Source organism: Sturnus vulgaris, chromosome 4 (assembly GCF_052056855.1).
Source record: "Sturnus vulgaris isolate bStuVul1 chromosome 4, bStuVul1.hap1, whole genome shotgun sequence".
In the NCBI taxonomy this organism is placed as follows: Eukaryota; Metazoa; Chordata; class Aves; order Passeriformes; family Sturnidae; genus Sturnus; species Sturnus vulgaris.
The window spans coordinates 1,899,914-1,914,379 of record NC_142246.1 but is presented as its reverse complement, the minus strand read 5'-3'; the positions used below and the strand labels follow the sequence as shown (position 1 = coordinate 1,914,379).

General features: G+C 68.3%; 3 protein-coding genes across 3 annotated transcripts; 1 reads left to right on the top strand and 2 right to left on the bottom strand.

The window, feature by feature from the left end:
* The first annotated feature begins 99 nt into the window (after positions 1-99).
* On the top strand, positions 100-3,475 carry LOC106853129 (interleukin-12 subunit beta-like). The gene is made up of 7 exons (XM_088162940.1): positions 100-1,382; positions 1,535-1,604; positions 1,948-2,169; positions 2,350-2,458; positions 2,544-2,725; positions 2,826-2,974; positions 3,234-3,475. The coding sequence occupies exons 2-7, from the start codon at positions 1,535-1,537 to the stop codon at positions 3,372-3,374; spliced, it is 873 nt and encodes a 290-aa protein (XP_088019066.1). The 5' UTR covers positions 100-1,382; the 3' UTR covers positions 3,375-3,475.
* Positions 3,476-4,110: 635 nt separating this feature from the next.
* LOC106853130 (alpha-internexin-like) lies at positions 4,111-6,296 on the bottom strand. Its single transcript, XM_088162939.1, has 3 exons — positions 5,346-6,296; positions 4,592-4,716; positions 4,111-4,528 (listed from the first exon to the last, which is right to left on the bottom strand). Exons 1-3 carry the CDS (start codon positions 5,793-5,795, stop codon positions 4,477-4,479), a joined length of 627 nt encoding a protein of 208 aa, XP_088019065.1. The 5' UTR covers positions 5,796-6,296; the 3' UTR covers positions 4,111-4,476.
* Positions 6,297-6,798: 502 nt separating this feature from the next.
* TLX2 (T cell leukemia homeobox 2) lies at positions 6,799-10,276 on the bottom strand. The gene is made up of 3 exons (XM_014876157.2): positions 9,895-10,276; positions 7,309-7,546; positions 6,799-7,030 (listed from the first exon to the last, which is right to left on the bottom strand). Exons 1-3 carry the CDS (start codon positions 10,274-10,276, stop codon positions 6,814-6,816), a joined length of 837 nt encoding a protein of 278 aa, XP_014731643.1. The 3' UTR covers positions 6,799-6,813.
* Between the last annotated feature and the right edge of the window lie 4,190 nt (positions 10,277-14,466).

The following is a 14,466-nucleotide window of genomic DNA, read 5'->3' as shown; positions in this document are numbered from 1 at the left end:
CTGGCTTCGTGTCCGTGACTTCAGCGAGGGGTCCATCCTGCCAAGGGACATCAGCACAGAGGGGTCTGGCTGGCGTGGGCTCTGTCCCTGCTTCTCCCGTCTCCCGGGGATGGTTTCTGTCTGTGAGGCCTCGCTCCCCTTCCCGGGAATGGTTTCTGTCTGTGAGGCCTCCCTCCCCTCCCACCCTTGTTTCGAGTGCCAGGCTGGGGTCCCAACAATGCTAAGGCATTGAGGGCATCCCTGGCCTTTGCATCAGGACTTCCCCTCTGTGGTTGTGGTTCTTCTGCAGAAGCCAAGGGGAAGCTGTGGTTGGCGAGGTGGGGGCGAACCTGCCGCCAGTGTCTACTTCCCCCAGACAGGGCAGGGCATGGGTGTACCCCCGGGCAAGGCACCCAATCCCTCCCTCTCCTCTCGGGGTCCCCTACAATGCTGCAGCCAAGGGCTGAGCTGCTGCCCGGGGACCTGGGGGTCCCAGCTTCCCCTCCCTGCCTTGACACCCACACACAGGGGCTTGGCTCTGCTTAGGGAGGGGCCTGGAGGTCCCATTGCCCAGTCCTGGCCACAATGCCTCAAAAGGTGAGAGCTGGGCTCCCCCAGCCTCCCACAGCCCCCACTTCCCCTTTGCTTTCAAGGAACTCCAGAAAGTACGTGAAAGGGTACAGTGCTCCCCTCCTCAGGGTGGGGTCTGTTACGTGCCCTCAACATGGGCTGGCATCAGTGGGATGGCAAAGGGGCAGCTAGTGCCCATGTTGATCTCTGTCCCTACGTCCTCATCTCTGCACAGCATCCCGTGGGAGATGCAGTGGCCCGAGGAGAGGAGGGAAGGGAAGGGATGAGACAACCTGTGCCAGGCTGGAGGCCTCACCCTGAGCCTCTGTGCAAACCCTCCCTTCTCCTCGGGGACCCAGAGGGGCCCAGCCCTGAGCTGCCCTTCTCCAGACCCCTGGCACAGGTGTTGATAGACCTCACTGGTCCTCCCACCCCATAGCAGGGGTTCTGTGCAGCACACGGGGATGTGCAGACCCTCAGGTGGTGCAAGGGCTCAAGACCCCTCTGAGAGGGGTACCCTTCTGGGACCACCCAGAACCCCAACATTCCAGGTGCCCAGCACTGCCCCTTGCCCGGCTGTTACCGGGGGACCCATCCTCTGGCATTCGGGGGCAGGACGAGGGGGTGCGGTGCCCCCCGCCCTGGGAAGTACCAGTGGTGAGTCCCGAGGTTGGGTGGGTGGGAGGCAGGGGGCTGAGCGTGTGTCCCATTCTCCAGTTCTGAGAACTGTGATGCTGCTGTGACTGCACCTTGGGGCAGCCCCATGGAGTCCAGCCCACTATAAGACCACAGCCCTCGACCCTGCCGAGCCCACCAGAGAGACACACGCAGAGGTAAGCACAGACCGGCAGGGTTGGGGGGTCTCGGGGGGATCCTGCTTTGGGGATGCTGCTCCCAGGGCTGAGGGCTCAGCCCTGGCTGGCCCCACTGGGTGTGCCGTTCTCCTGGGTTATCTCCAGCCCTTCCCCTCCCTTTCCCTTCCCAGATGCTGGTGCTGGTGGGACTGGTGCTGTTCCTTGTGCCTGCAGAATCCCTGACTGCCTTCCCCCCAAAGTGTGAGTGCTGCTCCCAGGGCACAGGGGAGGCTTTGGAAGGGGGACCTTCTGGCTGGGGCAGCTGTAGAGGAAGCAGAGGGAGTGGGGGACACCCTAAACCCACATCCCTCTGATAAGAGTTGGGACAGCTCTGCTGGGAGATTAGAGGATGGGGGTGAGGGTGATGTGGCGTGGGTATGGGGTGAGGAAATGGGGGGACAGATGTGGACTGCAGGAGCAGGGTGAGGACCATGGGAGAGGATGGTTGTGAGGCCAAGGGGCACCCAGACCCTTGGATTGTCCCTTTGGGGGTCAATCTGCCCCCACCACAGCTGATCTCTGACCACAGGCTCTGCCTCTCCAGTCCAGGTGGGGAAGCTCAACCAGGACATGGTGCTGCAATGTGACACTTCAGAGCAGCACATCTACTGGACACTGAACGGAGAGGAGGACCCCATGGCTGAACTGGTGCCTGAGGGCCAGAACCTCACCATCCTCGGCTTGGACCTGCCAGCCACTGGCAACTACAGCTGCTGGGCCGGCCCTGTCCTGCTGGACACCACCTACGTGGTGGTCAGCAGCTCCCGTACGGAGGGGCATGGCTGGGGGTGATGGGGTGCAGGGGAGAACCAGGAGATTCTTGTGCCCAGCCCATGGGGCTGCACTGGGCATGGATGTGGGGAGCCCCAGCAGTGCCATACAGGGAGAGGGGCACCTCTCCTGGCCTCATTGCAGCCTCTGACTGGTCATCCCTCATCCCCCTCAGGTGAGGAGGAGATCAACGTGTCCTGCCACGCTGAGTCCTACAATGGCTCCTTCCACTGCTCCTGGCCCGGGCCCTCCTCTGCCATCTTCCGTGCTCGCCTCACACGCAGGTGGGTGCCCCGAGACGCCCCCCAAACCCACACCAGCACCACGGCCACGTAGCCCTAAGACCTGCTCACACCTCCCTCCCCACAGTGATGGCTCCGTGGGGCCGTGGGTACCAGTGGCCAGTGACCATGGCTGGTTCAACACCAGTCTGGCAGATCCCTTGTTCTGCCCCTTCGGAGAGGAGCTGCACCCACTCCAGCTGCACTTGGAAGGGCTCTCGGACACTTCCTACCTCAATCTCTCCAGGCACTTCTTTGTCCGCGACATTGGTGAGCTCAGGGCAGGAGCAGCGGGGTGGGGGATGTGCAAGAGACACCGGGGGCTCCGGGGGGAGTCTCAGCCCCTGTTCTGAGCCCCCTCTGTCCACAGTGCGTCCTGATCCGCCCCAGGAGCTGATCCTGCAGCAGAGGGGGGAGCAGCTCCACCTGGCCTGGGCCCCCCCGGCCTCCTGGCCACTCCCCAAGTCCTACTTTGCACTGCTCTACCGTCTACAGTATGAGCTCCACAACGGCACCCAGGTAACAGGGGGGGTCCCTGACCAAGCTACCCCATGTCCCCACCCTGCCCTCTGCCCGCCCTGCCCCATCCCTGACTCTTCCCTGTGCCTGGGAAGATGCTCAGCCACGGCCACTCCTCACTCTGGTGCTTCCCTTCTTGGGGTGATGAATTGTCACCCTTGGCTGTCACCCCTGCTCCCCTCAGCGCTGCTGGGGTCAGGGAGTGCTGGTGCCCCTCTCCCCGAGGATCTCCCTAGACCGTGCCCTGCCCCCTTTGCAGGTTGAGCAGTTTGTGGAGGGTGTGGAGGAGATGCCGGTGCAGGCAGGTGCGCGGCGGGTGCGCATCAGCTGCCAGGACCCCTACAATCCCTCGGCCTGGAGCCCCTGGAGCGCATGGATGAGCCTCGATGCACCCTGGTAACAGTGGCTTTGAGAGTGCTGACCCCACAAACGGGCACCTCCTTTCCCCAGAACCCCCATCCTTTTACCGCTCGGAAAAGGATTTTTCCCCCTATTAAAACTCTGGACTGGCTTTGCCACCACAAACCCTGGTCGGTGTCTGTGTGGGAAGGGAGGTGCTGGGCCCCCACAGCATCCCGAGGGGCTCCTGGCTGGCACAAGACTCAGCCCTGGGGTCCATCTGCATGGCTGGGACAGGCTCCACCCGTGCTCCAGCCCAGCTCGGGGACAGGCGGGATAGAAGGTCCCCACAGCCCTGCTCAGCTACACACACACGAGTTCCCTGAACTCCCCCACCCCTCAAAAACCCCTCCCAGCTCTGCCTCCTTTCTGCAGTGGGGCAACGTTCCCAGATAAAAGGGTAGCCCCCAGCGAGTCCTGGGGGCAACACCCCATCCCCACATCCCGGGCAGCAAGATCCCATCCTGAACCCCAAAGTGCCGGTGACAGTGGGGACGGTCATGGCCACCCATCACTACTGAAGGGGCTCAGTTTCTACTGAAGCTGTAGCCTCACAATGCGCCCCCTCAGTGTTCCTGGGCAGTGCCCAGCTCGGGGGTGAGGGGCTGCACCAGGCAGGAGGAAACCCAGACCCCTCCATGAGCCCACTCCCCACGGAGCCCCGCACGCCCCTGCCCCACCACAGACCCCTGGAGCACAGCCGGGGGTGCTGCCCACCCCCCTCCAGATGGGCCGGCTGCGGGTGATGCCACGGGGCTTTATTGAGGTGCTTCCACACGGGTCTGGGCCGGGACCCCCACCCCGGAGAGGCTGGTGAGTGTGCGTCCCCACGGGCGCTGCCCTCCCGGGGGTCCCGGGGCAGGCGGGCACGCAGAAGTCCGGGGGACCCGTGGAACGGGTCGGGGGCAGAAGGACCGGGGCTCCGTGAGTCCAGAGAGCTCCAGAGGTTCCCAGGGAACCGTGGGCGCGGAGTCGGGGGTTTGGGGTCCGGCGGAGGAACCGAGGTCCGGTTATGGGGCTGAAGATCCAGTCCTGGGACCGAGGGTCCAGTGGTAACGGCAGGACCGGGATCCGGTGGTGGTACCGGGGCTCCGGGGGTCCAGTCAAGGCGGGGCCAGGCCGCCCAGGCGCAGCTCCTCGCTCTCCAGCATCTCCCTGAAAAAGAAGGGCCGGGCTAAGCCCCTCGCCCCCTGTGCCCCCCGCGCCCCCCTCGCGTACCGGTACGCGGCGATCTCCGCCTCCAGCGCCATCCGCAGCCGCAGCAGGGCCGGGTACTCCCGCAGGCACCGGGCCATCTCCGCCTCCGCCGCCCCGATCTCCCGCTCCAGCTCCGCCACCCGCTCCTGAGCCGAGCCGAGCCGTCAGCAGCGCCGAGGACGCGGGGCGACCCCCGGGATTCCCGGACGGACCCCCGTGACCTCTGCCCCGAATCCTCCCCATAGCGACCCCCGCCTGCACCCCTCGTACCCCCCCACCCCCGAGACCCCCGGCCCGACCTCGATCCGCACGGACCCCCGCTCCCGCCCCGAACCCCACCTACACGGACTCCCAGCAACCCTGGCCCGACCCCCGCCTGCACGGAGCCCTGGAACTCCGCACCGCCCCCCACCCCGCACGGATCCCCGCTCAGACCCCCTCCCAACACCGACCCCACCCCACATGGACCCACGGGGTCCCCGCCTCGACACCCACCCACAGGGACAGCCGGTGGCCCGACCCACACAAATCCCACTTTCCAGTCCCACCTGAACTCCCCCATCCGCTCCCGCTGCCTCCCGGGGCCCCCCAGCCCCATCCGGACCCCTGACCCCCGCCCCTCCCCATCCCCCCCCTCCTCCCCATCCCTCCGGGCATCCAGCTCCAGCACCGCCCCCCCCTCCCCAAAACATCCACCCCCTCCTCACATCCCAGCCCCCACCGCCGCTCCCTCCCAAACCCCCAGGCGCCCCCCGGCCTCCCCCCCATCCCGCACCTGGTACTTGGCCAGCTCCCCGCTCCGCCGGTCCCGCAGCCCTTCCAGCTGCCGGTGTAACGCGCCCACCGCCCCCCGCAACGCCTCCACCTCGGCGGCTCGGGCTCGCAGCAGCCTCCGGTAACCGGCGGCCTCAGCACGGGCACGGAGCACCGCCTCGCCGCCGCCGCCCCACCGGCACCGGGGCCGGCCCTCGGCCGCGCTCATCCCGGTGGTAATGCGGTTCCACCCCTCCGCGTCACGGAACCGCAGCCAATCCCGCCGGTACCGGGTGGCCGACTCCTCCCGATAGCAACGGAGAGGGGGAGCCGGCAGAAGCCTGTCCCTCAAAAGTGGGGTGAGGGGCTGCAGCATCGTGGATAGCGGCAGGGTGGGGGGCAAGGTCGTGTTCAGGGTCAAGGTCACCGCTGTCACCCCCCACCACACCCCCTTCATTCCCTCCACCATCATCAGCAGAGGCTGGAGTCGGGCTGGATGGTCCTGGCCGGGGGAACCCCTTCTTAGGGGGTCACTGGGGAGGGAGGTGCAGAGATTTGCCAGAAGAAAGGGGATTCAGCCCCTCTGCACCCCACGAGTGTCCTGTGGGTCACGCCACGGCTCAGTCTGTGGGAGGTGATGGCAGTCCCGGGGGGAGTCAGGGACTGGTGCAATCTGCATGGGGGACACCCCGAGTCCACGGCGGGGGCCTGCAAGGGCATGTCCAGGCACAGGGAGCTGACAGACCAGTGGGTGGGGGGCCGGGGGTCCAGACCATCAGTCTGTCCCACCATGGGGTGGGGCCAGGGTGGTTAAGTCCTTCATCCAGCCCGGAGGGCACAGATAGAAGCCGGAGGTGACAAACTCCGACCGGGATAAGGCAAGTGGTGTGGGTGGTGCAGACCCTGCTCTCAGGGTGGGGGGCTTCCAGCACCAGGAATGAGCGGTCCACGTCCTGCCCTACTCCAGGTGGGCTGGAGGCTGTGGGGCCCAAAGGGAGCCAGTGTGACCCACGGAGCTGCTGGTGGGGGAGCTGCAGAACCCTGCCAGGTGTGGGAGTCCATCCCTGGGCTCCCAGGGGTCCGGGCAGGGAGCTGCAGGTGTCCATGGGGTGTAGTGGCCCAGCCCTTGGCTCCCACGGGTCTGAGCAGGGGGCTACAGACATCCGTGGGGTGCAGGGGCCCAGTCCTGGGCTCCTGGGGGTGAGGCAGGGGGCTGCAGAGGTCCATAGGGCGTGGGGGCCCATCCCTGGGCTCCTGGGGGTCCAGGCAGGGGGCTGCCCACAGCAGTGCTCCAGGTGGGGTTTGGTGAAGCTTTGAGTCCAACCGCAGGGGCACGGCCTCCCTCCTGGATGGTCCTGGGAGGCTCTCCATGGCAGGGAGGGGGCTGCCAGTGGGGGGCTCTCACGAAGCTGCAGCCCCGTCCCTGCCATGGTCCAGGCTCAGAGCCCACCGGGCTCCCACTGCCTCCTCCTGGCACATCAGCAGGGCCCTCACACCACAGAGGCCACCCCCGAGACCGACGTCACCTTGTTGTCCTCGGCCCAGGGCTGGAGGTTCTGCAGGGCGTAGAGCGAGGAGTTGTGCATGCAGAGCGGGTCCTGCGGCAGCGGCTGCGCCAGGCTCTTCTGGAAAGCCTCCTGCTGCAGGTGCAGCATCAGCCGGTTGGCCTGCTGCCGCTCCGCCTCGCGCTCCTCCGCCGTCTGACGCCTGCAGACACCCACCATTGGTACAGACGGCAGCTGGCACTGCCACGTGCCAGTGGGCCGCTGCCCCACACATCCCACAACACCACCAGACCTCACCCAGCAGCGCATCGGGGAGGCCACGGTGATGGGCAGCCCATCCCATCCGTCCCAGTCCCATCCTCTCCCAGAACACTGGGCTCACTGCTGGAGGGATGTGGGGTTTGGGGCTGCCAGAGGGACATATTGGGGTGGCTGCCAGAGAGATGTGACCATCATTGCTGTCACAAAGTCACCCGTTACCTCCACTTGGTGCGGCGGTTCTGGAACCAGGTCTTGACCTGGGCATCTGTCATCTTGAGGGCCTTGGCCAGGGTGGCACGCTCGGCCGAGGCCAGGTATTTCTGTCGGTGGAAGCGCTTCTCCAGCTCGCAGATCTGCACCCGGGAGAAGGACGTCCGCGGCTTCTTGCGCTTGGGCGGCGTCCGGTTCTGGTACGGGTGCCCGATGCGCCGCGTCGCCACGAAGGGCGACAGCGCGGCTGTGGGGACAGCGGTGTGAGGGGGGGACTCGGGGTGACCCCAGCAAAGCACAGCAGAGCAGGACACCGGGGGGATGCCAGGAGGCTCAGGGCTATGGGGATGGGAAGCTCCAGGGGAGCCACCAGTGCTCCCTGAGAGAGTAGGGGAAGGGGACACCCAGAGTCATCCCCTCCTGCTCCCCCACCATGGGGACATGGGGACAGCTCAAGACATGGCAGGAGGGAGGACTCATCCCCTGTCCTACCCCACAGCACAATCGTTTCCCCAGCCTGGCAGTCAGCACTGGAATGTCGGGGTGGATGGGCTGGCCTGGTCACAGGACTGATCTTGGACCATCAGGTGGGGCTGCACAAACCCACCCTTCCCTCACATCGAGCCCTGCTGCAGCTCCTGAGGAGCCTCTGCGGCACTGCAGGGGCTGCCCAGCCCTGCCAGTGAGGGGATGGGACCACAGAGGCTGTTGGGAGGCAGACAGTGCCTCTTTCCATGTGCCACCAGTGCCTGGGTTGGCCACTGCCAGGGGCTGAGGAAGGAGATGTCCCTGCTCAACTGAGGTGTAAGCCAGCCCTGGTGAGGCCAACATGCCACATCCCAACCCCAGAAGCTGCCAGAGCTGAAGGGAGCATCAGAGCAGCGAAGCAGCATGGAGGAAAGTGAAGGCTTTGCAGGGTCAGCCCCCAATGCCTGCACCCCTCCTGCTCTGTCAGCGGCCTCGGCCAAGCCATGACTCCATGGCACCACATCCCCATGGCGCCATGGCACCACAGCCGTCACCAGGGACAGCATCGCATGGGCAGGGCTGCACATGGCTGGGACCATAGGTGGCCATGGGTGGCTACAGGGATGTGGGGCACAGCCCACAGCACCCCAGGGACCCCTCAGCGCCCACAGACTCTCCCTCCCACCCACGCCCAGGAGGCCGCCTGGCCGCCGGCGGGGGCGGACACGGTTGACGCAGGTGGAGCTGTGCAGTCAGGGGGATGGAGGCCCCCGTGCCCCCTCCCCACACGGGGCGGCCCCTCACTGGGACCAGATGCCTCCTGCCCACAGCCCACCCCAAGGCCAGCGGTGCTGAGTGATGGCTGCGGCTGGGAGACCCCGTGCCGGGGAGGGGCTGCCCCATCCACCCAACGCTGGCGCCAGGCAGGAGACGAGGACGTCACCCGCCACCCCTGCGCGGGGACGGTGCTTCGTCACCGCTGCGATGGCGGGGTGGGCCAGGAGGCGAACACGGTTCTGCTGGCGCCCGGGTGGGACCCCCACAGTCCCCAGGCTCCCGCCCCACACCGCCCCATTGCCCACATGGCTGGGACCCGGCCCCCAGCTCCACACGGCCTCCAGTCTTGTCCCCGCATGCGGCCACACACTGTGGACGTGGCAGTGCCGCCATCTTGGGTGGGAGCAGAGCTGAGCCAGGCCAGGGGTCTCCAGCACTCACACACGGTCCCAGTGCCCAGGACCCCAACCTCAGCACCCCTCCTGCTTCTCGGGTGCAGCAACCAGCACCCCAGCACTGCTGCTCAGCCCCCACCACGGCATTCAGCCCCAGCTTCAGCAGCAGCTCCTCAAGCCCTCGCTGCTACCCCAACACCCACAGGCCTGCCCTGGCTTCTCCCACAGCACTGGCAGTCAGTGTTCCACACCGATCTCTGCACATTCAGATCTGGGATCCCATCCCCAGACACCCCATAGTTCCCTCCTCACCACCGCCCCCATCCTCCAGTGTTCACAAGGCCGGGGCATCTGTTCTGTGCATGGACACGCTTGGTCCTGCAGTCCCACGGTGCATCCCCCACCCTTCATCGTGTCCCCACAGAGCCCCCCCCCCCCCCATCACATCTCACACTCCACAGAGCCCCCACCCGACTCTCCGTTCCAAGGGAACCCTCACTCCGCACCCCATAGAGCACCCACCCCACATCCCGGCTCCCCACAGCCTCCAGCAGCTCCCCGTTACGGTGGGACAGAGTCACCACCCGGCACTTCCAAACAGGGGAAGGGACCGGCCACGGAGTGGAGCTCGAGACCGGAGCCTGCTGGGACCCCTCGAGCTCCACCCGGACCCGCCGGACCCTGCCCGGTGCCGCGGTGGAGACGCCGGTGGCCGCGTCTACCCCGAACCGCTTCCGCGGGCCCCGACGGCGGCGAGCGAGGACCGGGCGCTGTGGGAACCTGTGGAGCGCACGGTCCCCGCCACCCCCGTCCGATCCCCGTGTCCGCCCCGGACTGCGCCGCGCCCGCCGCAACGCGCTGCCCCGACGGAACCCCGGGAGCGGCCGGTGCCGCGTGAGTACCCGGAATCGTCAGCAGCTGCCGGTAGCCCCCAGCAGCCGTCCCGCCCGCTCACCTGAGAGCCGGTCCTTGGCGATGCGGCGCGTTGTCTCCATCCAGGGGAAGGTGAGCCCCGGCAGCGCGGGCCCCGGCGGCGGCGCGGCGGGCACGGCGGGCGGCGGAGCGGGCGCGGGCCGGTGCGCCGGGACGCGGATGACTCCGGCGGGCGGCGCGGCGGGCGCGGGGGTCACATTCACGCTCACGTTCATGCTCATGTTGAGGTTGTAGGAGCCGAGCGGACCCGTGGGACCGTAGCCGCTGCCGTAGAGCCCGTAGTCGGGTTCTGCCGCCGCCCGGTGCGGCCCCGTGGGCTCGGGGCCGCCCAGGATCTGGTCGATGCCGAAGCTGATGGGCTCGTGGGGCGCGGGGGGCCCCGGGCCGCCGCCCTCCCGCTCCATCCCGGCCGCGCTCACAGCCGGCTGGGCGCGGGCATGGCCGGGGGGCGGCGGGGGGCGGCGGCGGCGACGGGCGCGGAGCGCCCGGTGCAGGGCAGGACGCTGTGCAAGGTGCGGGTGCGGGCACGGAGCAAGGTGCGGGGCAGGTGCCGGGTGCGGGTGCGGGCCCGGGGCAGGGTGCGGGGCATGGCTCGCAGCCGCTGGCGGCCCCGGGGCGGGAGCGCGGGTGGGCTGCGGGCCCTGGCGGGACGCGCTTTTCTGCCCCGCTCCATCCGGACCGGCCGAACTCCCACCGCCTGCGCCCTGATTGGCGGCCGCGCCCCGTGATTGACATCCCGGGGCCCCGCCCCCGCCCCGGGACCCCCCCCGCCCCCCGCCGCTCCGGGCCCCCGCCCCGGCTCCGGGACGAGCGGACGGGCCCGTCGGGTCCCGAGCGCCCGGGACGCCTCCCGTGCACAGACGTGCTCCGTACCCGTTCTCCCCGCCGGGGCGTCCGCCCGACCCCACACTCGGTCCACTGGAGCCGCTGTCGCATGGAGCAGCAGCGCGGCGCCTTTTCGCGTCCCCGCTCTGTCCGCAGCCCCGTCGGCGCTTCCAGCCGCCCCTCCCAGGGCGCACGAAGCGGCCCCTACCCCAGCGCCGTTATCGCGGGGCGCACGGACCGGTTCATGGGGTGCGCAGGCTTCGCACCGAGCCCGGTTCCCACGGAGCCCGTCCATACGGGAGGAATGGATCTGGCGGCCTCGGACGCGCCCGGTGCGGGTACCCAGGGGTTGTTCCGACCCGCCGTTCCCAGAACAGGGACACATCCCGGGATATGGATCCCAATCTCCTCGGGCCGCTGTTGCCAGTAGCTGGCATCTCAGTTCTCAGCAAACTGCCTTTCCTGGGGCACCGACCCAGGAAACCTTCAGTTCCCGGGCCACGAACGCCCTTTCCCCGAGACCTGCCGTTCCCGGGCCACGAACGCCCTTTCCCCGAGACCTGCCGTTCCCGGTATCATGGACCTCATTTTCCAATGACCAGACTGTTCAGGGGCATGGAGTCCCACAACCCTGGCCCCGCCGTTCCCGGAGATAGCCCCCAGTCCCCGACCCGCCGTTCCCTTGGATGGACCCCTATTCCCCGCCCCGCCTTTCTCGGTCGCAGAGCCCAGCCCGGACACGTCGGCGGGCGGTAACGGCAGCGGAGAGCGGCACGGGCTGGGCCAGGTCTTCCGACGACTATCGCGACAACGACGCGGCGGTCCAGCGGGTGGGTTCCCGGCGGCTCTCGGACGGGTCACGGCCCCGGGACAGGGGCTGGCGGGGCGGAGGCGGCCTCCCGGGCACCCTGGCGCCACCGGTCTGGGGCAAATGACATTACCGGGGCCTGCGCCTGTAAATCACGGCGGCACCGGGGGCTGCAGCTGGCGCACCGGGAGCGCGGCACGCCCCGGGGCACCGGAGGCACTGCACACCCCGGGACACCTCACATCCCAGGGGCACCGCAGCCACCGGGGGGCACTGGGTGGTCCCAGGCTCGCCTCAGTGTGGGGTGCCCATCCCTGAAACGCAGCTCTGCCGGGAACCGGGGCTGCACGGGCACACGCCCGTGCCACCCTCGGCCATGCCCACGTCCCACACGGTACCGGGAACGGCCGAACTGCCCCTCTCCACACCAAAGGCACGGACGGAGCTTCGTGTGCCCACAAGGGGAGGGGGACACACCACCGGGACCCTGCCCTGCAGGCGCCATGGATTTCTGGCGTTTCCTGCTCGCAGCCCGGCAGGTGCCGGGAGAAATCCCAGTGTTCTCGCTGTGGCTTTTCCACCTGGAAAGAGCCACTGGCTCCGGGTCTGGTACGGCAAAGGGACCCGCTGCGACCCCGTGGGGTGCAGCCGTGGCGGCGGCAGTGGCAGTGACAGCGGTGACAGTGGCGGCAGTGGCGGTGACAGTGGCAGGAGGAGGAAATGGCCGGTGCCGGAGCAGGAGGCGGCAGCAGGTTAATTGAACCCGGAGCAGGAGGCAGATGTTGCCGTGCCCAGGGGCTGGAATCTGCCGGGCTGGGAGATGGATTGGGGGGCTGTGACGGGGCCGGGGGCAATTCGGGCTCACTCGGCGCCTGTTTGCGCCAGGGCCCGCCCCATGCCCACGGGGGTCTGCAGGCGGCACCCCCGGCCGGAGCAGCCCCCCTGCCCGGCACCCACACGCTCCACGACCAGGGCTGCCCTGGGAGGGCGCAGAGAAGAACTGAGGGTGCTCAAGGAGTCCTGAGTCCCTTCCCACCCTGGCTGTGGGTGCAGGGTGTCTCCCTCCCAGTTACCCCGCTGGTCAAGGGCCTCTCACTGTCACCTCCTTGTGCCGCTGGCTCTGTCTTCCCAGTGACTCTTGGGCCACCTGGAAGGAAGCCGTGTCCCTGTGCCTGCCCCAGGGTCCCCTGAGCCACCATGTTGCACCAGGCGGGGTCCCACAACCCGGGACCCTCCAGTGTGCCAGTACAGAATCTGCCTCGTTTCTCGGCTACGGCGGGCACCCCCGTGTCCTCAGTGTGTGCCCCCTCCCACCCCAAGGGGCTGGGCCTGGCTGTTCTTGTGGGTGGCACTGACAGCTGGATGGAATGCGGCAGAAAAGGGCATTTGCCCAATTCCGGGAGGGAATCAGCCTTCAGCCAGTGCAGCACCAGGCCCTGCCACCGCCAGAGCTGCACCAGCATCTCCCCGCCCCGCTCCCTCCATGTCCCTCTGCCCCTGGGAGCAGGGGGTCACGCATGGTGTCTGTGGGGTCTGCCACCTGCCCGTCCCACCACGGGGGTGCTGCCCGAAGCTGCCGGGGCTCCTTTCCCCGTCCCTCACAGTAGCCCCGGGGCTGCCGGTGCAGCTTCGCGGCTTCGTGGTGCCACGTCCCCAGTGCCGGCCGTGCCGATGCCCCCGTACCCCCTACGGGGACGCCGCGGGCTCTGTAGCTGCTGCCGGGGTGAGGGTCGCTGGGACGGGTCTCTGCCTGTCCCTGGTGCCACCGGCGGCTTCCCCGGTGCCCCGGCCATCACGGCGATGGCGCGGCGGGGACCTGGCAGGGCCCCACGTTCCCACCGGCCAGAGGCTGCCGCGCGCCCGCTCCCGCCCGCTCCCCCCCGTAATCTCATTACCGCTGGACGTCCCCTTCTTCCTCCCGCTTCCCCCCAAACCCGCTGGCAAACTGGAGGGACAGTCAGCTCCTCTCTGGCTGCTGGGTTAATTCTGGGCTAATTAGATGAACCAGCCCAGATTGGATTACTTTAGCCTGCATTTGGTCCTCCAGTCCTTGGCTTGCGGCTCCCGGGGGAGCTGCTGGCGCCTCCTGCCTCAATCAGACACTTCTTAACCGCATGAAACACTCCCGGTGCCCCCCGCCGCCCGCCCGCCGCGGGCGCCGGCACCCGGACGGGGTGCGCGGGGTGAGGCGGCAGCAGCCGGTGGGCGCGGTGCCCACCCCGACCCGGCTGACACGCACAGAGGGCTGGAATGAGGATGGATGGGGCCGGGATGGGGATGGGATGCAGTCGGGATGGAGCGAGGATGGGACCGGTGTGGGGTTGGGATGGGGTCACTGTGGCCGCGGATGGCCCCCGCGGGCTCTCGGGGACCCGACAGCCGAGTCGCCCGCTCGGACGTCACGGTGGCCCTCGGCGTCTGCGCGGTGTCCTCGGGGAGGAGCCGGGTGCCACATGGGTGCGTGGGCGGCTGCACGGTGACGCCAACACCCGGCTGCTCGGGTGCTTCTCCCCCCGGCCACCTCCAGCCTGCAGCCCTTGGGGACAGGGAGTGCTGCGGTTCCGAATTGGGGTGTGTAGCACGGGCCATCCCCCTCAAACCCCCTGGGGGCCCGAGATCCCTGGACTGGGAGCAGGGTCAGAAGGGCTGGGGGGCACAGTCTGAGTTGTGGGGCTGCAGAGGTGATAGATGCCAGCGGAGCAGGAGCTGAGCCCCCCAGGCATTCGGTGGGGTGAGGGCAGTGGGGAGGGGGATGGAGCAGGGGATAGGAGGGGATGCTGGGGGAATGGGGGGCAGACACAGCCCCCACCCCTTGGGCTGCAGGACAGGCAGCTCCAGCCCCACTGGTGAGTGGGACCAGTGCCCAGGAGCCACGGGAGCATGGCTGGGCACACCGGTACCCTCTCCCACTCCGGGTGCCCTCAGGGTGCCCGCATATCCCACCCCGTCCTCCCCAGGGTC

Bases quoted from the DNA above. Each gene is read 5' to 3' on its own strand.
- LOC106853129 (XM_088162940.1), top strand. From the start codon at position 1,535: ATGCTGGTGCTGGTGGGACTGGTGCTGTTCCTTGTGCCTGCAGAATCC. The intron at 2,170-2,349 runs GTACGGAGGGGC...CATCCCCCTCAG, and splicing joins CGTGGTGGTCAGCAGCTCCC to GTGAGGAGGAGATCAACGTG. The intron at 2,726-2,825 runs GTGAGCTCAGGG...CTCTGTCCACAG, and splicing joins CTTCTTTGTCCGCGACATTG to TGCGTCCTGATCCGCCCCAG.
- LOC106853130 (XM_088162939.1), bottom strand. From the start codon at position 5,795: ATGATGGTGGAGGGAATGAAGGGGGTGTGGTGGGGGGTGACAGCGGTG. The intron at 4,717-5,345 runs GTGCGGGATGGG...GGCTCGGCTCAG, and splicing joins GGGAGCTGGCCAAGTACCAG to GAGCGGGTGGCGGAGCTGGA. The intron at 4,529-4,591 runs GTACGCGAGGGG...CTTCTTTTTCAG, and splicing joins GCGGAGATCGCCGCGTACCG to GGAGATGCTGGAGAGCGAGG.
- TLX2 (XM_014876157.2), bottom strand. From the start codon at position 10,276: ATGGAGCGGGAGGGCGGCGGCCCGGGGCCCCCCGCGCCCCACGAGCCC. The intron at 7,547-9,894 runs GTGAGCGGGCGG...CTGTCCCCACAG, and splicing joins CGCCAAGGACCGGCTCTCAG to CCGCGCTGTCGCCCTTCGTG. The intron at 7,031-7,308 runs GTAACGGGTGAC...GGGTGTCTGCAG, and splicing joins AACCGCCGCACCAAGTGGAG to GCGTCAGACGGCGGAGGAGC.